This window comes from Melanerpes formicivorus, unplaced genomic scaffold, assembly GCF_026170545.1.
Source record: "Melanerpes formicivorus ecotype bairdi unplaced genomic scaffold, bMelFor1.0.p_v2 SCAF_25, whole genome shotgun sequence".
NCBI classification, from domain to species: Eukaryota; Metazoa; Chordata; class Aves; order Piciformes; family Picidae; genus Melanerpes; species Melanerpes formicivorus.
The window spans coordinates 5,358,114-5,382,668 of record NW_027142377.1 but is presented as its reverse complement, the minus strand read 5'-3'; the positions used below and the strand labels follow the sequence as shown (position 1 = coordinate 5,382,668).

General features: G+C 38.9%; 1 protein-coding gene across 15 annotated transcripts in view; it reads left to right on the top strand.

The window, feature by feature from the left end:
• Positions 1 to 24,555, top strand: part of MACROD2 (mono-ADP ribosylhydrolase 2) — a 984,824-nt gene that overhangs the window by 263,208 nt on the left and 697,061 nt on the right. For all 15 annotated transcript variants that reach the window (XM_068153137.1, XM_068153136.1, XM_068153138.1 and 12 more), the window contains one exon: positions 22,695 to 22,811. In XM_068153137.1, the coding sequence (XP_068009238.1) occupies positions 22,695 to 22,811 (117 nt within the window). The remainder of the gene's footprint in view (positions 1 to 22,694; positions 22,812 to 24,555) is intronic.

Here is a 24,555-nt window from a genome sequence, read left to right as displayed (position 1 = left end):
AAATTTATTTACAGAAAGAGTGGTCAGGCATTGGAACAGGCAGCTCAGGGAGGTGGTGAAGTCACTGTCCCTAGAAATGTTCAAGAAATGTGTGGACATGGCAACTGGGGACAGGATTTAATGGCCATGGTGTTGTCAGGTTGGTGGTTGGATTCAGTGATCTTTGACATCTTTTCCAACCAGAACAATTCAATGATTCTAAATCAATCTAAATTGTCTTTACTGTATGTGGTCTGAACAAGGAGTTTCACCAAGGAATCTCTCTAGTGTTTAAGTTGGAATTTTTATGCATTTTATAATGCTTGTTTTGTGTCTTTCCTACTTTAGTTATTGTTGTTACAAAATGGAGCTGTGTTTTTTTTTCCTAATGTAAAATACTTAAATTCCTGGATCGTTAATAAAACATACCTGCATTACACTCTGTGCAAAATATTTGTCAGAAGGAGTAATTAAAATTAATTAATGCTCCTGGTAAAGCAGTAATTGTCCCCTGAAGGTATGGAGCACTGGACTGGAAGACGTTTTTTAAAAGCTTCCAACAAAGTAAACAACCCCAATTTCTTTAGAAGAAAAGCTGCTTTGAAATTTGACCTGTATTATTGCAGCTTACCTCTGGAGCTTGTTGATCACTTTGTCCTAACAAAAGGAACTCTGCAGCCTCTGCAGGAAACATTACCAGCAACAAGCTGTTCCTCGGCCCTGACCACATGATGATGTATCACTCCTCATGCATGAAATATAGGACAGAGGAATTGTCATGTCTGTTCCACCCACCCCACAGATGTTATATGACGATATGCTTACCAGGAGTAATGGTACAGCCTTTAATTATTTACAGAAGTCATAGTAACAGCCAGTGTAATGATGATGATGCTTCGCATATCTGGAGTTGTTGTATCTGAGGAATGTAAAGTACAAACATCAGTTAAGCAAATGCTATCTTTCCATCACTACTACCAAGTGGCCCTACTGGAATAATCAGACTGTTATTAAGTTTCTCTCCATTCATATTTAGCATGCAAAAATAATTGATGCATTTGATGAGTGATATTATTTCCTTTTTCCCCCTTGTTCCTTATACCTTGTGTCTTCCTCCTTTGGGGCTACTTTTGGAGGAAGGAACTTAATTTTTAAGGAATGTTTATTTTCTAAGTGTGAAACTGAAAACAAAACAAAACACAACAAAAAGCCCCAAACCAAACCACAAACATTTTATAGGAGGGTTGTTTTATAACTAGTTTAAGAATTTGTAAGACTCTGGACTCCAAAGTGAAGCTTTCTAAAGCCCTGTCTCCATGTGTGTTGCAGAGAGTGTGTTGTACAGTGCTTTCTTGAGTGTTTTGTTGCCAGAGCACCTTTTAGACAGAGGGGGAAAATACAATATTAAAAAGCTCTTTGGCAATAACAGTAGGCTAGTGTGTATGGTTCTCAAGCTTCTCAACAATATTGTGTAACTCTTCTGTCTAGGCAAATATGAAAGTTTCTGACAGCTTTTATCTAACCTGACAGGGTGCAGTAATACACGGTCCTCACAGCTCAGGAGGTGCTATCTTTCCAAATGCTGCCAAAATATGTTGGTGTGCCACAGCACAGCAATGCTTTATTAAACTCTCCAAACGAGAAAGTGGGATGGGATTTACACATTTCCTGACTCATTATTCAGAAGTACCTCTGTTCCCTTTCTTTGGGAAAAAAACATGTTCTAAACTCTCTTTTAGGATATTCACTTTATGATCTGAGACCTTGGATCACTCATTTGCATCGGAGGGGTAGTAGAATAAAACCAACAGGGAAAAGTTTTTCCTTTGGCTTTGCTGATTTTTGTTGATGGGCGTTTTGTAAACTTTGGTGTTGATAGGTCAAGAAGTCATCCAAAGGGCAAGGGATATCTTGCAGCTGTGAGGAGATACACTTTTCTTCAAGCAGAAAAACAGTGCTGGTACTTTGCCAGCATATTTCTAATTTCTTTCCCTGAAAGACGTGAGAGTAATGCTGTAATACCATGACTGAAAAAGCAGAAGAAGGTGGGATGTCTTCTGGGTTGTAGCTTCAATTATTTGTCACTGTTACCTGTCTTGGAGGAATTTTAAAATCCATCTCTCTAGTTTCTTCAGTGTTTCTGAATCTTTTGCACTGAAGTCAAGGTATCTGAAAAGATACATCTTTCTGTGAAATTCCCATTCCTTAACATGGTCTTTGAGCTTGATTAAAAGATACTTATTTTATTCTGTAGCTAAAAGTCGTACAAGGAAATGATTATGCATAAAATGTGTGGTATTTCTCCAGCTTGGTAAAGGTAGGAGCGGAGCAGAAGCTCTGAGGCATGAGGAAAAGAAATCAAAGTTCATGTTTTCTCATCTTACACACATTAAATTCCTTTTACAATGATTTTTAAGCTGTACCTGTGTTAGATCAGCAGTGTTCCTTGCCTCTTGTGGGGAATCTCTGCATATGTTCCTGAGTGTAATAACATCCACACTTCTTTTTTTTTTTCAAGCCTACCTTTGCAGTATTATAAAAGAATTATGTTTATGCTCTTGGGAACTGTTGATGGTTTTTATTCACTAAAGCACTCTTTGTAAGAACAGGTAACATTCGTAAGTTGCTTAATAACTGTCAATTTACCTGCTAATGTTGAATAATCAAAAGAAAGATAGGTAAAACGCATTTGGTTATTTAACAATACTGTTTGACTGTAGTCTTTTTAAGAAAGATTATAGAACTATGTATGAAAGCGAGACATTGGCAGCACAGGTATTTAGGAAGAGTTTTTGTTGGAAAAAGGATCTGTTTGACAAAAGATTAATTGTTGTTTTCCCATCCCTGTGCCAGGGAAAAGTACATGCTGCAGTTAGCATGGTGCTTTTGTGCTTTCACCCAGGTGTCTCAGCATTCAGGAGAGAATGCTGGCAAAATCCTCATTTTTGAAGAGACCTTTCAGATATTCACAGTTACCCTCTGCAGGGTACCATATGGTATTGCAGTCAGTTTTGGGACTTCTGAAAAATTATGTCTTGTTTTGTGCGTTGTAAACCTGTTTCTGCTTTGCTTTGGAGTGGACTATGTTTTGATGTGCAGTGAAGCAGTATCTAGACCAGTGTAACTAAATGGAGCCCAAGAATTGGGGAAAACCATTAAGTACAACCATCACACCTTCTGCAGCAGAAATGGGAGCAGATCCATGGATACCTAATTGACTCTAGTGATGGTTCTGACCTGTACATACATTATTTTTAAGTGTGTTATGTCAGTGCTTCAATTCTAACTCTTTTGCAAAGCTCAAGACCAGAACGTTTAGAAAGTGCCATTAAAGAGTGTGCTAGCCTGATGGAAGCGTCAGAGAAGTTTTCATCTGAGTCAAGGAGTCTTGCATATTGCAAGAAATTGTTCTCTTTATTGTCTGTTGCATCATGGGAACAGCTGATTTTATCCTTGGGACTGATTTAGGAATGTATTGATGGAAATGGGAACAGTTAATTAATGGGTCATCTGGCCTGCCCTAGCATTTATGCGCTACAGAAAGCTTTACGTGCATATCTCTACACTTATTCCTTCCTCCTGCTGCACTCCCTCTGGCTTATTTTTCTGTTTCATTGTTGGTTTTGAAGGTACCAATCCCTAGATAATACATTTTTACTATTGAAGTACTTCAACATTGGTTTAAATTTAAGCATATTTTGAGGCCAGTGAGTAGAAAGCAGTTTGTAGAGGAAGGAAGGAAGGAAGGAATGAAAGAAAGAAGGAAGGAAGGAGCTATTTTGGAGCTATTCTGCAATGATTTTTAATTCCTTACAGGATTCTGGAGGCATCTGTGGCCAAGGTGACTATCAGGAGTCCTCCAGACAAGGAGGCTGGTTAGACTTCTGAATCGTGATGGCCCATTATGATCTACAGATGGTGCCAAATGTTAGACTAAGTCCATTGTGAAATTAGAGGAGCGTTGTCTTCGTGGAATATTGTCTTCTTGGGAAATGCTGCTAAAATGTGCCTCTGTGTGGGGAAGAAGTATGCTGCGTGATCTGTTGGAATTAAAACTTAATTAGGCCAGGTTTCTCTGAGAACCCCTAATAATTACTTTCTCCTTTAAAACCTGTAGGTTTATGAATAATAGAAGGGAAAGATTGAACATGGCTATCTAAAGATTTTTCTTTTCCCTTTTTATGCTGTGCTCTCCTGCAGTATCACTTTGAAATATCAAGTGAACATTATTAGTTTCACCATGACTAACTCTATGGCGTCTATAAAAAGTGCAAATGCTGTCTCATGGAGCTATTTTGTTGCTTTCAAGTAGTCAGACTTGCAACACTAACTCGTCTCATATTTGATAGAGAATCTGCTGAACATGAGAAAATTTTCAGACTGGATGACTTCTTGGTCAATATTCCACTGATAAATACCAGAGGTGGTAGTTCAAACTCTGGTATATATGGAGTCATCTTGTCAGTCACATCTGTGATCTTCGCTGTAGTTCATAAACGGTGTGACCACAGGTGTGCACTCTTTGCTTACTCATTCACAGATGGGCAGATTAGTGTAGTGAAACCTGGGGCTCCTTGAAGCCCAAGACAATTTTGTCAGGGACTTCTTGTTAAACTGGAAAGGAAATATGTGATAGTATTCATTTGGGCTTTGTCTATGCCACATCCTGTATGATTAGTCTGCAGATTTAGAAACACCCTCATTCTGGTTTCCCGGTGCCATCTGTTGCCTACTATTAGTTTCCTATAATCTAATGGTCATCAGCAGATGTGTTTGACAGAGGGTTGCAGGTTTCAGAACAAGTAGGTTTCTGCACATTTCTGGAAACTTATGTCCTGGTTGAAGTTGAAGCCTCTCCTAAGGTAGAGAAATTAAGGGACATGCAAACATTATACATTCATGTGGCTGTCCAGTATTTCCTATTCAGTCTATTCCCTATTCAGTCTGTTCAGTATGGCACATCTGTCATTTACCTTACCAGCAAACCAAAAAAGTCCAGGCTAGAGGTGTGAACAATTTGACTAATCTTACACACATTAAATTCCTTTGACAATAAATTTTAAACTGTACTGTGTTAGATCAGCAGTATTCCTTGTCTCTTCTGGGGAATCTCTGCATGTAATATGGGGAATCCTGAATGTAATAACATCTGAACTTTTCTTGTTTTTTTTAAGCTTTCCTTTTTGGTGGTATTATTATCATTATTATAATTATTATCATTATTATCATTATTATTATTATTATCATTATCATCATTATCATTATTATTAGTTTAGTAAGTGAAGGGAGACTGGAGATGTTGGGCTTTCTGAAGATGTAGGGAGGGTTTGGAAGGTATGGAAAATATTGTGTGTCATTTTACTGTGTTTTGTTTCTTTTCTGTGTTTTCCTACTTGGTGACTCTTCATTGTGAAGTACATACACTCTTCAAGTGAAAAAAACAAAACACCTGTGTAAAGCTTTGAGGAGTTGTTTTGCTATGACAAAAAACTCTTGCTTTCACATTGTGCCTGGTCTGTATAATATTGCTCAGTGAGATTTCTGTTTAAAACAGGTATTTTTGTGATATGTGTGTCTGTGCTGACATGCACATCAGCCATTTATGAAGAAGGAACAATACAATGGTACTTGACCAAGAAAAAAAAGAATCCCATTAATTTGAAACAAAAAAATCAAGTAGGAAGCATTGTTCAGGAGAGAAAACTGCCTTTCAGAAGGTCATGAACGTCGCCCTCACTCTTTTACAGCAGTCAAACTAGTAATCAGCTATATCTCATTGGATTTTGTACTACAGTGTTTTAACAAATTCTTCTACTGGGTTGTTTATGTAAATATTTTCAGTGGGTAAATTGATTTTTTTCAGGCAAAACAATACTTAAGTTTCAGGCATTGCATGCCAGTGTGAGCTAATTAAAGTCATGTTGTGCAATAGGTCAATAGATCAGGAAGTTGGCCTTCTAATTAGAAGAGGTAGGTGGAAAAAAACACCTCGTTCTTGTGGAAAAAGACCAAAAAGAAATAGTCTAGATGTGAGGAGATCAGAACCCTAGTTCTCTGCTGAAAGCTGTGTAAAAGTCTGCCCTTTCTTCTTTGAATCCCACCATGCTACATATGGAGAGATTTGAGGCTTTGGATTGTCCTTCATCGAGGATGTTTGCACTCAGACCTCTGCTCGAATACCTCAGTCCTCTAACAAATATGTTCTGCACAAATGGAGGTCTGATGGTAGTATTCAGATCAGCTCTCAGCTGAGACCTTTCATCCTCCTTAATACTTTTAGCCCCACCTATTTTGTGTGGTTTGTGCTATCACCACAAATAGGTGCCTGGCCAAACTGAATAGGTGTTATGTTGGGACTGTTTTCGAGTAAGCCTTTTGTGCCAATTACTGTTTAGCTTCCATCCTTCCATCTTAATAATTGAAAAACGTTTATTTTCAATAACATTTAGGTGTTGGGTGTTTTTTTGCCCTGAAGCATAAACATAATTAGGAAAAATAATAACAACTAAAAGATTTTAGATGGTAGAACAGCTTCTCAACTTCTGTGTATTTTCATCACATCAGAAGGGTGGAAGGCAGATGTATTTCAACCATGCTTTTGTTTTGTAAAGGGGAGTTGAGCAGTGGGTGGGACTGCATAACATCCAGGGTCAAATTCAGACTACATTCTTCTCTCATTCTGTGAAAGGTTATATGTTTAAAATATTAAATACTATTAAATCTAGTAATTCTTAGATGGTAATTTATTGGAGTGAAAGACCATGATGAGCTTGTCTTTACTGTGTGATGCTGGTAACACTGAAATGTGAAATATGTTATTGTTCTGCTGTTGCTCAGTTGTTTGTTAGTGCCTGTTTACAACTAGAACCTTAAGGGATGAATATGCTATCATGATGACTTCTGTGTGTGGCTGATGCAAAGTTCCAGTTTGATGTGAATTGTTACTTTGATCTTTTGAACTTTGATTCGTGCATGTTGTTAGGGGCTTGGTAACAAAGCTGTTGCCCTCCTACAATGAAAAAAAAATGTTTTACTTGGATGTGAGAATGGGGTCTTCCACCCTTTATTTGCAGGTACAGTCAGCTGGGTATTGCTAAAAACTGTGAAAGATTCAAATGCCTTTAAACTAAACCGAATATTTAAAGAGAAAATGTATCTTGTTGTTTATATCTGGGACCTAGAATGTACTTTGAAAGGAAATCCCCTGCCTCTCCTCACTGCTTTGGTATTTAGTGTGATTTGGTATCTTGGAAAACATGAGATATGTTTGGTTTCAGTAAAAATAAGTTGGAGGATCTGTCCCTAATTCATTGCACAGGAAAACTGGCAGTAGATCTAGGATCAGACAATAACTAGCTCAAAATAAAAATAAGTACAAACAAACAAACAAACCCCTCCCTACAACCAAGCCCTATCTGAAATATGTCTAGTATTTATACAACAGGTTTTCAACACCAGCTGTTTTATTCCACAGGTGTGCTCTTACTGGTCCTCTCTATTTGCTAATGAAGATATACCCAAGGTGCTAAATTCCAATGCAAAATGTAGATGGGGCTTTAATACACCTTTTGTATAGGTGGCAGTTCTCAATCCCTCCTCAGGATTCCTTCCCAAGTTCACTGTAGTCTTTTTGTAATCCTGTGTATGTTTTTGTATTGGCAAGCCTCTGACTGACAGGGAAAACTGTTTTTAAAACTAGACTTTCTGACAGTTGAGTAATATTAAGAATTATGTAGAAATTTATCCTGCATTTGACACCACTGCCATAAGATATGAAGATCTAGTTGTAAAAAATTATATGGGTAAAGATACTGTTTCCAGAAAGGAGGGTGATCTGGGAGTGGATTTTATGCCCAGGGTCCATCACTGGTACAGTCATTGTATCTTCAGTGTCTTCAACCAGCATTATATGTCCTCTCACTTTAGTCTTGGTCATATCAGAATAACTGTTTCCTTCTAATGCTATCAGGCTGCATTTGAGATATGAGCCACATATGGATTAAAAAAATCAGTAAATTTAATGAGCCTGGCTTAAAGGTTCTGATGTAAGTTTTTGGAAACAGATTAATCCTTTGCTATTTTTATTTCTCTGCAAGAGTTTCGAAGTGGAGCTTTCCAGCTTTTTGTACAGTGCTAGAAATATACCTTACCCCATAGCCGTGTTAATGAAAGCTGTGAGGGAAGTCTTGGAGGCTCAAGTGTGAGAGCAAATATCACAGGATATATATTGTTCAGTCTTTCTACTTGCTGTATTTGTTTTATTTAAAAAAAATGTATATTGGACATATGCACATTTGCAAATGTTTGCTACAACTTCTATGGGCTAATGCTGAGCTGCCTTTGCCCTGTAAAGTCATTTCTCGGTGCTCTTTGGTATTATTTTGTCAGTATTGCTCAGACTGTGGAGAACTTGAGATGCTTTGGGTAAATTGTTGTTCAGAATTGCCTCTGAAAAATTCAGTTAATACATTATGTATCTGTGGAACATTGCTATGGAACTGATGATGTTTACTCGTTAATTACTGTAGACTGCAGCTCAGTGTTGGCACTGTGGCTTGTTTGTTACATGTGATGATCACTTTGTAAATGTCAATAAAATCAAGACAAAAACCTCTAGTACAACTGGAAGTAACAACTCAGTATTTTCCTCATTAGTTTTGGCAGCACAGAAGTCTTACAAAGCAGTATGCACTAAAATACCAGCCAACTGAGTCCCACACTGGGGCTATAATTACATATTTTTGCTTGCTAATCAGTAGAATTTTTCTGTGTACGCTATTATATTTTAATGGTTCTGTTGCAACACCAAATTTACTACAATGTTCTCTTGAAGAAAATGGCATATAATGATTGAGTATTTACTACAAGAAGATATTAAACTAAATAATACATAATGATGCTGCACAGATTAACCAGCTCTTTAGGTCTTCTGTTCCTTATCTCTCTTTTAACAGTATTGTAGAACAAACATAAAGTTGCTTGGGAGGGAATTACCAGAATTACCAAACTGGTAAATATAGCCGTTTGAGTGGGATGTTTTGTTTCTTACTCAAAAACTATTAGATTGCAATGTTATGCTATGCTTAGGACTTCAGTATTCCTACCCACAACTCGTGGAGCATAAGGAGGATTATGGCCGCTCAAGATAAGTAACTAATAAGTTTGTTAATTATAGGCTTACTTTTCTCATAGGTTAAAAAAGCCTATGTGGGCCTTGGTTGAACAAGCTGTTGGGGTACAGCCTTGTGAAGGGCTGGGTAGCGCACAGCTCAGGGAAGTTCCTGTGCAATTTTTTGATTCAGAGCCTTCCATTAACTCCAAAGGTCACTAGATATTACCAGGCTTTGTGCCCTTCTCCTTTTTAAAATGACTTTTTTCCAAGGTGATTATGCTGCAAACTGCACCCCCCAAGTACAGTGGGCAATGTGGAAGGCAATTTTCTACCCAACGTGCTTTCCATTATCTTGTGTGCCTTTCTGATGTTAAAATAAATAAATGCTAAAGAGTATTTATTCTTTTTTTATTTCTTCTTTTTTTAATTCATGGTTATGCAGTCATTTATTTTTTCTTGATCATTATGAATAGAATAGAATAGACCAGGTTGGAAGAGACCTTCAAGATCATTGCATCCAACCTATAATATATTTGACAATATTAGGTTAGTATAATGCTTTTCCATTTACCTTGGAATCAGAGCTTTAGTGTCAGAGATGATCTATCCAAAAGTGGAAATGGAAGGTAGGGTCTGATGATGGCAGCTCACCCCCTTTACTCCATAGACAGTTAATTATGTATGAAGGTTGTGCTGATGTGTCTAATAGTTTTGCAGATTTGTCAGATTCTGCAATGCAATCTGACATATTGGTGAGAGTAAATAGTTTTTCTTCTGCATTTGATTTCTGGTATGAGTCTGTGTCAGTGTGTGATCCTGTTTTTATAGAGGAAATTGCAGTTAATGTACGTGATGCTTTTGTATGTTGATGGAAAACATTTGATATTTCAGCATTGCTGAATGTTGATCATGTCCCAGATCTGTCCTATTTTTATTCTGCCAAGATGTTTTTAGTTGCTTTTCTCTCAGATGTGTCGTACATACAATTTGTTATAGCTTTCTTAACAAAAGGAAAAAAACATTTGAGACTTTTTATGGGCAATTAGTTCTCAGGCTTGTGTTAGAATGCTATCTGAAAAAAGCCACAGTATCACAGTATCACTTAGGCTGGAAAGGACCTCGAGGATCATCGAGTCCAACCTATCAACACAGACCCCATGACTAGACCATGGCACCAAGTGCCACGTCCAGTCTCCTCTTGAACGCCTCCAGGGATGGTGACTTAACCACCTCCCTGGGCAACCCGTTCCAATGACGAACGACTCGCTCGGTGAAGAACTTCCTCCTCATCTCGAGTCTAAATCTCCCCTGGCGCAGCTTGAGACTGTGTCCCCTTGTTCTGGTGCTGGTTGCCTGGGAGAAGAGGCCAACCCCTTCCTGGCTACAACCACCCTTCAGGTAGTTGTAGAGGGCAATGAGGTCACCCCTGAGCCTCCTCTTCTCCACAACTATTCATACATAATTTTTCAGTTAATCTAGTGTTTATCTTTTTCTTCCTCTGTATTTACTCCATTTGAATATATTGTAATGTGTTTAATTGGATTTACCTATTGAAAGGCAAATTTTATGCCATTAATACTGTTAATTAGTCTAGTTTGAAATAGCACTCCAAACTGAGAGGATGTTTCTGTGATTTCAGACCGAGGAGTATCTCAACCAAGTTTTCTTCCTTCAGTGGTTCGTGATGAAAGTAAACCAGCACAAGTGAAAAGGGCCCAGGAAATAAGAAAACCAGCTGCTCTTCAGTAAATAGGACATTGTTTTCCTGTAGCCTGTTAAGCCTTACTGCGAGCCAGAGAGTATCTCCTCATTGATACTTTGCCTTACTCTTTCTCAGGCTGCACCAGGGGAAGTTCAGGCTGGAGGTCAGGAGGAAGTTTTACACAGAGAGAGTGATTGCCCATTGGAATGGACTGCCCGGGGAGGTGGTGGAGTCGCCATCACTGGAGGTGTTCAGGAGGAGACTTGACAGGGTGCTTGGTTACATGGGTTAGTTGATTAGGTGGTGTTGGGTGATAGGTTGGACGCGATGATCTTGAAGGTCTCTTCCAACCTGGTTTATTCTATTCTATTCTATTCATACATTCTGGCTGCTGCTCTAATTCAGTGTGTGGGAAACTGTGATGAATCTGCAGAGTCTTTGATGAGCCAGGAAGAAACCAACCTCGCAAACATCACTGTATTTCCATGAAAAAGTATTGCACCCTTGAGTCTCTGGAAAGTCCCTGGACTGAATGTGTAGTTTGAGGATGAGAAACCTGGGCTAAGGTAACAAGTAACTATAGCAATGCTATCACTAACTAGTAAGACTCTTGAGAAAAGTTAACCAATCACACACAGCCACACTAACATAACATACACACAAATATGTGTAGCTTTGTCTTTGTACCCTGCTTGCCACGAGTGTATGTTTTTGCTGTTTTGGCCGTCACCCCTTACAGCGAGAGCTGGGCTGTGAGGATGCACCATGTTTCTAAGGCTTTTCTTTTACACAGTCATTTTACAATTACTACTTGGTACCCTGTTCTTTTCCAAATCCTTGACCTGCACCTGACAACTCCTAGCTGATCATAGTGAATAAATTTGTATAATCTTTGTGTGATGACTGCTTAATAGCTGTACTCCAGATATGCAAATGCCTTTTCTGGCTTAATACATTTCATCTGCCATGACTGGACTATGCATTTACTATTTTTGAAACATTTGCAAGTGTTGGAGCATATCCTTGCAGTCTTGTGTCTTCTCATGCAGAGCCCTAAAATGCTGAAACCTACAGAGAAGGAAAAGATAAATTAAAAAAACACAAAGAAGCAAACAAAACCCAGACAAAATACCCAAAGAAAAATAGTTACTGTATTTGCTTGGGTGTGTTGTAGGTGTGCAGAAAACTAAACAAAACACTTCCTTAAAGGTTTTGCAGTAGCTTTTCTGTTTTCATTCTTTTTCCCTAGATCGGTGTGCTTTTACTCAGAGTAATCTGCAGTATTTATTTCTTTTCTAATGATGCTTTCAGCATTGCACAGAGAATTTACATAAAACTGAAAGATACAAATCCAAATTCTTGGAGGAGTCTGAGATGCTCACAAAAAAATGCAAACAACAGAACAAACAAACAAACCCCCCAAAAGCCCCAACAGTATAAAGGCCTGTCTGGAGTGGTACCTAAAGACAATTTGCTCAGGTTTGTGAGTTGGCAGTGCTGAAGAGTTGGAAGGCTATTGTGTGGAAACACTGGTAATTTCTTTCTCTGATCTTGCTCTCTTTTAAGCATTTCCTTTGGTCATAATGTCGAGTTGCTGAGACAGATGGACAGTGAGACAGTATTTTGTCTGTTTCTGTGTTATTTCACAGAGTCACAGAACAGTAAGTGTTGGAAGGCACCTCTGGGGATCACCTAGTCCAAACCCCACACTAAAGCACATTCATCTAGATCAGGATGCAAAGCCACGTGTCCAGGCGGTTTTTGAAAGTCTCCAGAGGAGACTCCACAACCTCTCTGGGCAGCCTGATCCAGCCTCATGACAGAGAAGTTTTACCTTATGTTTAAATGGATCTTCTTGTGTTCTAGTTTGTGTGCCTTTCCTTTTCAGTGGACACCACTGAGAAGAGAATGATTCTTAGCATGTTAATAAGTAGTCATGAGATCCCCTCTCAATCTTCTCCAGACTAAACAGCCTCAGGTCTTTCAGAATAATCATAAGAGAGATACTTCAGTCTCATCATCTTCTTTGTAGTCCTCAATTGGATTGTATTCAGTAATTCCCTGAGTCTTGAACTGGGGAGTCCAGAACTGGACTAATGCTCTAGATGTAGCCTCTCTAGGGCAGTGTAGAGGGGGAGGACTTTGGTACAGCAGCATCAGAGCATTAGTACTTTATATATTTATTTTTTTTTCGACAAAATCTGAGTTTCTTTGCCCTTCCAGGCATATTTTTTTAATCTTTTTAGGTCTTTGTTTCTTTATTATTTCTTGCAATTTAATAAGTTTCCAAACAGCAGAGGAGGAAAAATAAGCTCTGTAGTTCTGTGTGTTAGAGAGAGACTGATAAGATAGTAGTAGCCTAATGTCATCAGTGGTTTAACAGTCACTGTTGCAAAAGTGAGCTTTAGTGAGATTTAAAAAGCAGTAACTTGGATATTTACTGTGAGCTTTGCCTGTACTTGAGAAAGTAAGCACAAACCCCCCAAAAAACAACCAAAAAAAACCAAACAGAAACTTGTTTAAAAAAAAGAAAAGAAAGAAAAAGGCAGCAGCAGATGAGGGACTTCATCCAGGTGAAGGTAGAATTTTCTGTGTGGAATTATAGCTAAGTGTTAAGCTTTGCAAAGGGCTGTAAATATGGGGGAAATAGAAGTTCTGATGTCATCTCCCTAAACATTGTACCTTTTAATTTCAAGAAGGTGCAACCCCCTAAATGGTAGTTTAAATCTTAACTAAGAGAATTTTATTTGTGTCCCTCAACAGGGCAGTGCAGAGTGTGACTAACTCTCCCAATTTCCTGCCTTTTCAAAGGGACATAGCTCTAAATCTTTTCATACAGTCTTATTCTTCATCTTTTCCACACACTTTTTATTATTTTAATGGGTATAAGAAGAGGCTATGATACATCAAGTTGGCCTTCAGAGTTTTTCTTGGTGAAGAAGGAGAGTCCTGTAATAACAGCACACTAACATGAATGGAAATCCAGTAGGCATCCTAGCAATGAAATGTAGCTATGCTTTTTTATCCATCCACAATATGTGGCATCCAGCTGGAAATGAATTTCTGTGACAGAGCATGAGGGTGAGGAAAGGATTATAGAATAGAATAGAATAGAATAGAATAGAATAGAATAGAATAGAATAGAATAGAATAGAATAGACCAGGTTGGAAGAGACCTTCAAGATCACCGCGTCCAACCTATCACCCAACACCACCCAATCAACTAAACCGTGCAGCCAAGCACCCTATCAAGTCTCCTCCTGAACACCTCCAGTGATGGTGACTCCACCACCTCCTCGGGCAGTCCATTCCAATGGGCAATCACTCTCTCTGTGTAAAACTTCCTCCTAACCTCCAGCCTAAACCTCCCCTGGTGCAGCCTGAGACTGTGTCCTCTTGTTCTGGTACTGGTGTCAAATAAATTATGGTGTCACCAAACCCATTTTGGTACCACATTAAAAAAATTGCAGCTTCTTAATAGTGTTTTGAAAAGCTGGGGAAGCAAGTTGAGATGAACATGAGCTGAGTTTGGTCGAATAGTATTGAATAACTTGAAATTTAACCAGGCTTCAGCTTCTTAATAAACAACAACATGCAGCTTCTCTGCTTGTTGCAGTGAGGTATGTAAAGCTGTTCTGCGTCATTTCCATCTGTAGGGGAGTGTGGTATGTCAGGTGTCTCAACACTAACACAATTAAAAGGAAGTGTAGGGTTCCTTTACACATGCCTTAATGTCAGCATTTTGGACTGAGAAAAACTGGGAAAACACTACTGGAGTCTTTCCTAGTTCTGGGTTTTTTTCCTGCCAAAAGTGTGACATTTAGACAGGTTGATCAGACCCATGTTTCTCTGCGCCCTTATGCTGCTTGAGTGGGCTGACAAAAACGTGACTCCTATTGACATTATAACTGTCTACAGAATTGGAGTGGAGCACTCAGAGACTAGGAAAGATGACGTCCTAAGTGAGATAAAATGGATGCTTTCTTTATTGCCTAAGTTGTTTATGGAAGGGATTTATCAATCATCATTGCTAATGTGACAGAACAACGTTTACTTGGCTTTTTGTATATTTTAATAGGAGTTTCTCACATCCCAAGGTATTTGGGCTAAAATAAAAAATTGGCCAGCGTTTGTGAGTTTACTGTTGGCTTGTGTGTTTGTCAAAGAAAGAATGATTGGGTTGCATGCAATAAATGTAGAACATGTAAAATTTAACAGGTCCATGGGTAAGTACACTTTGTTTTGAAAAATGGTTGTCTTTTTTATTTGCATGTGTCTTTTTTTTGCCAGTTTATAGCACAGACGTTGATTATGTTGGGTCTTTCAGCTGCTTTTGTTACTATTGCATCCATATTAAGGACAGCCTTCTCTTAAAACAGCTAGTAGATTAAAAAAATTTCATTCCAAGCACTCTTAATTTATAGCAAGCAATAACCGGTGGGTTTTAATGCTAAATTTCAGCTAAGCAATAGTCTAAAATGCAAGTTTCCCATGTATGACCTTGCAATAAGGCCATAATGTGCTATTGTTAGAGCACTGCAGTTTATGCTGGAATAATAGTTTTATTGCACCTTATTATTACTTTTCATTAAACTCACTCTGCAGTGTAGGTTAATGCCTTGATTTAATTCAGATGTAGGAAATAAGAGTTTCCGAAAATAGGAGTATTTAAGGAACCTGTAAGTTTAGAACATCTGTGATGAAACATGAACCTAATTCAGAGAAGTAGCCATCTCAAAATACATGGTTCATCTGCCCTTTTTGTTTTTAAGATGGAGAATTTTAAGGCTAAAGCAGATCATGCTTCTAAACTCCCTGAGATCTTGGCCGGAGAGTACTGTATAAATGCTAAGTATTTAAAATTAATTATGTTGGAAGCCTATAAACCAGTGCATTGATTAAAAATCTTCAGTTCATTAAATTTCCCAATGGCAGAGGCCATCTCTGTAATATAAACTGCTGCTTCTAGCAGCGGTGGCCGACTGGCATCTGTGTTGTAATCTTTTTAAAGATCTCCACCTTTGCTCATTAGACCAGCAGCTGTTGTCTCTTGCTGGGCAGAATTTATTTCCCCTTGACACAGGTCTCAGAGGTGCAGTTGCAACTTTGGCAGCACTTGATTCCAGTGAACTTTGTAGAGGTATTTAACTAGTTTTTCAAGATGAGGTTGCTTTTGGTTGTGAGTTGGGGCTTTTTGGTTGTGTTGTAGCGTTGTAGTGAGGTTTGTTTTGGGATTGTGATGTGGTTGTGGGTGTTGGGGTTTTTTGTTGGTGGTTTTTGTTTGTTTGTTTGTTTTTCCTTCTCCCCCCTCCTCCCTCCCCGCCCCCATTTTCCACATGTGTCTTTGCAATAGGCATTTTTGGAGCGTCCACAAGGACTGAGGAGGTGTATACCAGAGGTGTGCTACAGTCTGGACAGAACACCTTCCTCTTGTGTGTCCTTAGTAATATATCTGGCATAATGACATTTTTCTGGTGTCATTCACTCCTGGCATTTGGAAGAACACTTCACAGACAAATCACGCACAGTTAACTTCTTTAAATAAGTAAATCTAAATTTCCTAGTGAAAATAAGAATGAAAGTCTGGAAAAATACCAGAGGAGTTACTATGGAAGACAGCATATATAGATTATTGAAATACGACATGATAAATCTGCATATGTTGTTTACATCATAACCTCAGTTTATCCAGACTTGCACACAAGGTCACAAAAGAAGTTTGGGCCTTAGTATTCCTGGGGGAATTAGTATTTTTTTTCCACTGTGGTGTTTGATTACCTTTCTCTTTTTTATTACCATCTGCACTGCAAGGCTAGTTTTGCTGAGGTTATTTTTTTTAAGCAGCATCCCATGATACCCTTAATTCTGAGTTTCCTGCACTTCTGCTTCATTTGCAATTTGAAGGGATTTTTCTGTAAGAAATACATTTATTCCGTATTGTGCATCATCCTGTACAACCTTAACCCTTTCATTCTGCAGAACAAATACAGTTGCTTTACAGTAAGAAAGAATTTAACCTCTTAGTATCCTTTAGTCTGCAGTGAGAAATATGCCAAAGATTTCAGTATTTTTGGTTCTAGTGCATTGTCTTTCTGCCTAAGAACTTTATTTTGATACTTGATTTTCTCCATCTGTTACAAAAAGTTACTTTCAGGGGACTTCTCTGTGCAAACAATACCATTGACTTCACTAGCTTTGAACACAATTTTTCTTCTGTAATGGCTTCTGCTGAACTGTTGGGAGAACAAAATGCTGTCCCTAATGGCACCTAAAACTTATGGAAGCATGCATTGAGATTGCTGATACTGTTTTTAATGAAAATATCTTGGAGTGGTATTTTTAATAGCTTTACACAGGTGTAAATGTCTTAAACTACAGAGCTAAATCTCAAGCTCCTTGAGCTCGAGTCCTCAAAATGCCATTCATCTGCAACTGAGAAAACCCCTTGCACATGCTCATCTAGCCAAGCCATGGTGAAACTGTAAATACAGAAACCTCATGTGTATGTTCTTCACATGAGACAATGCAGCAAATAACGGGGGCGTGTTTCAAAAGACAAATTCAGCTCTTTAAGTCTTTGCAGTCATCTGAATGCAGAAGTGTGTGTTTTTTTCCAAAGCATTTACTTTACCTCAGAGTAGATTGTGTTGAGCCTTAGGCAGCCTGGCAGCCTGCTTGTTGGGAGGCCAAAGCAGAATAGAAGAGGGACCATCTTGTGGATATTTGCCACCTCACTGGTGGTACTGGGCAGGACTATTTTAGTATCAGTGCTTACAAAAAACCTTAGAAACAGCTTAGTTAATAAGCATGAAACTCATACCAAGAAGCACAATATCAGTTAGGATGCTTAGCAGCCCAGTCTTTAGCATCATTAAGTGTTTCTTGTCCTTAGAAATGCCAATTAATCACCATGCAGACCAGAGATGGAGTTTCTTATCAGTTATGATTTACAGTCTTTTCTGTGGGGTTTTTCCACCTCTTTCCCATAGCTGTGAGATGGCAAGTCATTTGTGTATATGAATGACCCAAAATACCTGTGTGACTTCCATACGCCTGGATGGGGAGGGCAGCCTGTAGACGAAGACATATTGTGAAACAGAGTGGGTAGCTTTGAATTAAAATGACGTTTTTCATTGGTTGTTGAAATAGCACCCTGTCACATCCCTGTCACATGACATGAGTCAGATTTGACCATAAGTGCCTGTGTTTTTCAGCCAGTAGCACAAAGGCATTCCAGGACAGGAACAGTGGGATATGGTTTAATATTCTCCAGATTTGCTGTGAAAAATGCAGATGAGCATCTAGCATCTATACATCAAACTGATGATACAGATGAAGTGCCCGGAGCCAATATATCAGATATTCTTCACTTTCCTATGACAATTATTTGGCAGAGTGCCGTTATTATGTTGTAAATATCTTCCTCCTTACTACACAATAACGATGGATTTTGGGCCATCATTTTTGCCGTCTGAGGTTGTTGCAGTTCCCTGTAATGTCCATAGAGTTTCCTTCTTAACAATGCTCTCAACATTACCAGTCGGTGCGTGCTTCCAGAAAACAAAACACCTCACGCGTGTGGTTTGCGTATGCCTTTCCATGGGCTTTTTAATTAACGCAGGTAAGACGTGTTTTAGCAAAGGCTGAGAGGCCACAATGAGATTCGCTCATCTACTCTACCTGTGCCAGGGTTTTTCTTTATGTTATGCAGAGTGCACGTATTTGGCAAGGTACTTTCCTGCTTGTGTTTTTGCTTTAAGAATTATCAAGCTTGTGTTATAGATTGCATATATTATTGGAGAAATGAGAATGTTTCTAGCATGAAGAGACGGCTCCGAGGTGATCTAATTGTGGCCTTCCAGTATCTGAAGGGGGCCTACAGGAAGGCTGGGGAAGGACTTCTCAGGATCTCAGGTAGTGATAGGACTAGGGGGAATGGAATGAAGCTGGAGGTGGGGAGATTCAGGCTGGATGTGAGGAGGAGGTTCTTCACCATGAGAGTGGTGAAGCCCTGGAATGGGTTGTCCAGGGAGGTGGTTGAGGCCCCGTCCCTGGGGGTGTTTAAGAGGAGGCTGGATGAGGCTCTGTGCAGGCTGATCTAGTGTGGGGTGTCCCTGCCCATGGCAGGGGGGTTGGAACTAGATGATCCTTGTGGTCCCTTCCAACCCTGAATGATACTATGATACTATGAATATTTTATTCATGTTTTATTGAGTGACATTAAATGGAAAATGTGTATGTAGATCAGAGGTCATCTCTGCTCAAGTATCTAATAAAGTGGAATCAGAGAATTGTTTTGTTTGGAAAAGACCTTTAGGATCATCAAGTCCAACTGTCAACTTTACACCATCATGGCCATTATACCATATCCCAAAGTGCCATGTCCACATGTTTCTTGAACACCTTCAGGTACTCCACCACCTCCCTGGGCAGCGTATTCCAATTGCTGACCACTCTTCCAGTAAAGAAGTCTTTCCTAATATCCAATCTAAACCACCTCTGGCATAGTTTTAGGCCATATCCTCTAAAACCAGGGAGAAGGGACCAACTCCTGCTTCACTCCAGCCTCCTTTCAGGGAACTGTAGAGAGCAATGAGGTCTCTCCCTTAGCCTCTTCTTCTCCAGACTAAACAATCCCAGTTCCCTCAGCTACTCCTCCTATGGCAGAAAAAAGAGGTTATTCAGAAAACTGAGTGGTTTGATGTTTGATTTTGTTTGTTTGTTTGTTTCTCTTTATTTTATTTTGTTATTGGTGGTTGTCCCCTCTCTGCTTCATTCTTCCATGTCATCAGTCATGAAATACATCAAATGTTAATATCCACATTTCCATCTATGCCTGTCTGGAATATTCAATCATTTTCTATTATGCCATCTTTATAAGGGAAATATGCATGTCTACTTGTTTGGGTTTGGCAGATGTCTTCCATTTTCCTTGTCATATGTCAAAATTGGTTATGGTAGAATTGATTTTCCTCTATGAAGATTTTTTTTTTATTTCCAATTATATTTTCATCTTTCCAGAGGTTACTCTTGATTATAAAGACTGGACATGGACCTGTGTGGAATGGCTCCAGGAAACTAGAGATAGACCATCTGTATTGTAGGTGTAGGTGCCTTAAGAACATGCTGAGGTGGTTTATTTCTGGGGAGCTGGGACTGCCTGTGTGTTGGCCATCACAGCTGCTCTGGCATGTGATATGTTAGCATATTGGGTCTGTTAGCACATCGCAGTGACAAATATGTGCTTCCACTTCCCTGCCAGAGGCAGTGGTTTCTTTTAGCAGGTTCTGTTGTTTGGCTGTGCTCCGAGCTGAACTTTGGTTAAAATGAATGGAGTATAAGGGAAAAAGAGGTTGATTTATCCAGATGAGTTGGCTGAGAGGGCAGCTGAACAAATCATAGTACAGACACTGCTCAAAGGATGGTGCCTACTTGTTAGAGACAGGGAGCTTGGGGGTGTGGAAATGATTAATCCACTGCCAAGGGAGTAATTGCATGGATTTGAGCCCTTGTCCGGCACTCCTGAGGTGGAAAAATTCTTCCTCTGTGAAGAATTGTGCAGAAAGTGGTAGTTTGAATTATCAGCGCTGTTCTTATGTTAATGTTTCAGGAAATATTAGTTGGTAAAGGTTGTGGTGATGGTGCTTATAAAAATATACTTGAGGTTTCAGTGCATGCTGGTTTACTTATCCTGTTAGAATAATTACATTGGGTATTATAAGTGCAGGATAGATTTCCAGCATTCTTTTTTCTCCTTGAGGTTACAAAATATTACCCTTGCATTAGCGTCTTAGAGTCTGTTGAGCAGAGATTTTTGGGTAAGTCATAAACAAAAGTTCAGCTAAGGTGGAGTAAGAAGACTGGTGTCTCATCACACCATGTACACAACATGTAAGGCTGGTGGCTTGGCATCTGCATTCTTTCCAATAAGAAAATGTTGGAAAATTTGATTGGAGGTGTAACACCACCCCATGATTCTGTACTTACCTTTCAGTCTAATGCAAAGTTTTACTTAAAAATAATATTCAGACTAAATTTCAAAATACACTGTGAAAGTTGTTGGCACCATGTCCAGGATGAATATTGAGTGTTAGAATAGAATAGAATAGAATAAACCAGATTGGAAAAGACCTTCAAGGTCATCGCGTCCAACCTATCATCCAACACCACCTAATCAACTAACCCATGTAACCAAGCACCCTGTCAAGTCTCCTCCTGAACACCTCCAGTGATGGCGACTCCACCACCTCCCCGGGCAGTCCATTCCAATGGGCAATCACTCTCTCTGTGTAAAACTTCCTCCTGACCTCCAGCCTGAACTTCCCCTGGCGCGGCCTGAGACTGTGTCCTCTTGTTCTGGTGCTGGCTGCCTGGGAGAAGAGACCAACCTCTGCCTGTTTACAACCCCCCTTCAGGTAGTTGAAGGAACAGCTTATCCAATTTCACTGTCATCTGAATGTTAGCTCTGGCACAGAACACCTCAGAAAAGGCAATCTAGTTTTTAACACTTAGTTGAAGGCAGTTTCATTCAGGTAAAGGTGTTCCCTGCCCCTCCATTTGGGGATTCACAGCTTCATAGAAACATTTAACACCTTGTGAACCCAGCTATGCCCTTCATGCTGAAAGGCCAGTCATCATTTCCGTTCCAGCTTCCAAAAATATCTCAGGATGAGGGAGTTACTTGGTCTTCATCATGGTTGGCAGTGAATGGTTGGTAGGTATGCTGGGTGCCCACACTCTGTGCTGCCCAACCTTGCTGTGCTAGCCTGTGGAAAATACACAGTTCATGCTATGAACATACAACGTGCATCTCTTGGAAATCTATCTGCACTTTGCATTTCAAATCTGTTTTTGGGTTTCATTGTTTCAGACATACTGTTGGGTGCTGCTGTTACTTTGAACTAGTTAAATCTGAAGTAAAATCTGAAATAGATATTGAACAAGATGCCTACAGAATCTTTCACTCTTGTCTCCATAAGTATTAGTTTTAACTAATATACTTGATTTTACTTTATCTTACTTGAATTGATATTGTAGTGTGTATGATGATTTCTTGTGGTTGACATTCCTCATTGCTGACTTAAGGCCTTACTGTAGTTAATATGTTCACATACTTGCCATTTTTTTGTTTTGCTTCCTTTTCTTAAACTTTTGGCTGTAATTACAATAGATAATTTATTTGTTTTCATGTTGAAAGGGCAGAAGTGCTGTGCCAGCAGCCTTTCTTTGATTCTTTGCTGCTGCTACTATTCTTTTGCTGGCTCCTGAGGGTAATGGTTCTGTTCACTCTACTTCTTTTCTTGCATACTTAGCTTCAATTGCAACTTCTAGTGATTATTATTTAATTAACTCCAAAGTATTGCATGAATAATGCAAAAACTAAAAAAAGAAAAGGTAAAAGAGAAAAAAAGGTCAAAATAAGGGAGTTTTTTATATTTCAAATCCATAAGCATTATATTTTGCAATTTTTGTATAAGGCATTATTAGAACAGCGACATCAAACAGTGACAGTCTGCACAACTGCAGAAGTATCGGAGGTGCATAGTAAAAGAGAGATCGGCTTTTAGCTGGGGGCCAACTTTGTTTTCATAAATTGTAGTGAGAATTTCTTAGTGCCTTGAATAGACCCTTCTCTCACACTGAAATTCCAAGCCTGCTTTACCTTTTTTTGGGTGTTTTCAATTGGCAGAAGTTGAGTATTTTAATTTTTTTTTAATGAACATGTTGATTCTGGAAGAAAAAGAAATAATGTTTGTATCTATTTGCATATCCACATAGAGATGGGTAGGTCTGTGCTATTCGTGTAACAACGAGCAGTAGATGTTCCTGACCATTTCTTTGTGCAAAGGCCGCATAAAAAGGGCTTTTATTGACTAAAACTTTCTGGGTTTGCTTTTGTAGTGGATGGCTGCATCCACAGGGCTGCCGGGCCCTGCTTAGTTGCTGAATGTCGCAACCTGAGTGGCTGTGAGACTGGACAAGCGAAAATTACCTGTGGATATGAGCTACCTGCGAAATGTAAGTCAGCCCTTTCTCCACATTCTCTTTTTGTTCTAGGCACGTGGAGCTGGTGTGCACGTTTTATTTCACTGTAGTCTAATTCAACAAGGTATTCATTTTACAAAATTAGCAGTGGGACTTAATTAAGCCTGTTTGGTAATAATGTCTTCCCCTCAAAGCAAGTCAGGCTTTTCTAAACGATTATTTCTCCTGTGTTATCCGATGCAAACCTACATGTCTCCAAAATATAAAGCATCTTTCATGTTTATTTTTGCAAGCTAAAACATATCCATTCATATGCATAATAGAGGATTGGAAATGCTTTATGAAGTATGAACAAAATATACGTTATCATAGTTAAGTTCCACAGAGACAGGTTTTGGAAGTGTTGCATATTTCATATGCTTCATGCAGATTCCTTGATTTTGAATACTTTGGGAGCCGAGGAGATCAAAGTGATGTATTGTGTTTTCAGCTGCTACACAGGGTCTGATTGACAATTACTGTGAAGGAATCTGTCACACTTTAGCTTTCGACAGGGTGCAGCTCAGTGCTGGAATGGTTTTGCGCTTTGAAAGTGGAATTGTCAACATTCCCGCCCTATTTAAAATAGGAAGTCAGCTATTTGACCTTGTTGCATAGATGTTGAGCTTGTCTTGGGGAAAAAAAGTAACATGTTGACAGCATGTTGGTCAGCCAGTCTATTATGTAAGAATAAAAAAAGTAGGAAATCTCTGCAAGGTAGGATCTTACAGAATGGCATATTAAGATATGGTCCTACAAATACCAAGAAAGCATTTCAAACAGCATATAACTAGAACTCAAGCTCTCTTTTTCATATGCACTGGGAACATGGCTTATTCAGAAATGTTTTGATCCACTCTTTTAATTTATTCTACACTTTTTTTTTTTCATGTAAAAGCAAATGTTTACTGCAGTCACAGCTATCTTTTTAGGTCCATATGGCCTTGAATACTTAGGTAAAGAAGAAAACTATGTTCTTATTCATTTGTTGGCACCTTCTGTGATGATGAAGATGAGAGGTACCAATTCTTTCCTTGACAGTGATAATTGCTATATGTGGGCAAACTTTACTGGGTCTTTCTTAATTTAGGTTTGTAGAATGGGATCTGGTTTGAAGACTATAGGAAATTTTTGTTTGTTTGTTCTTTATGTAGAATTAATACACAAAACTCTGATGAAACTCACTATCCCTTGCAGTTGGAAATACAACCTGTAAGCAGACACAGAGAAAAGTCAATATTCTGCTTGATCAATATTCTTAGAAATTGAAATAGCATCAAAGGCACGTCTCTTTGTATTTGATCAGTGGGAAAGGATACATTCAGTGACAAATAGGAATGAGGAAGGAAATGTACAGTTTGAATGCAGAAGCTGAGAATGAGATAGTCCTTTTTTTGTGACATTTTTTCTTTAAATGTATTTGTTTCACCAACTGTTGTTTGCTTTTACTCTTCCTTTTAGAAGCTTTTGGATTTAGGCTTGTTAAATTATTGTACCTTTTAGACCATTCATCCAAAAGTAATGAAACATTCAGGACTGTTTTCATTCGTTGAAGAGCTATGGTGCCGGTAGATATCTATTGTCACTCAGTGTCACTTTGTTGTAGTAGTAAGACAATCTAACTGTGGAAACTATTTTTACATTTGGTTGTTGTGATGAGAGCAGCAACTTGATGGGAGGTCCAGGCTTCCTCATCCAGATGTGCTGTGATGCAGCTTTATGTGTCAGCAGTTTGTTG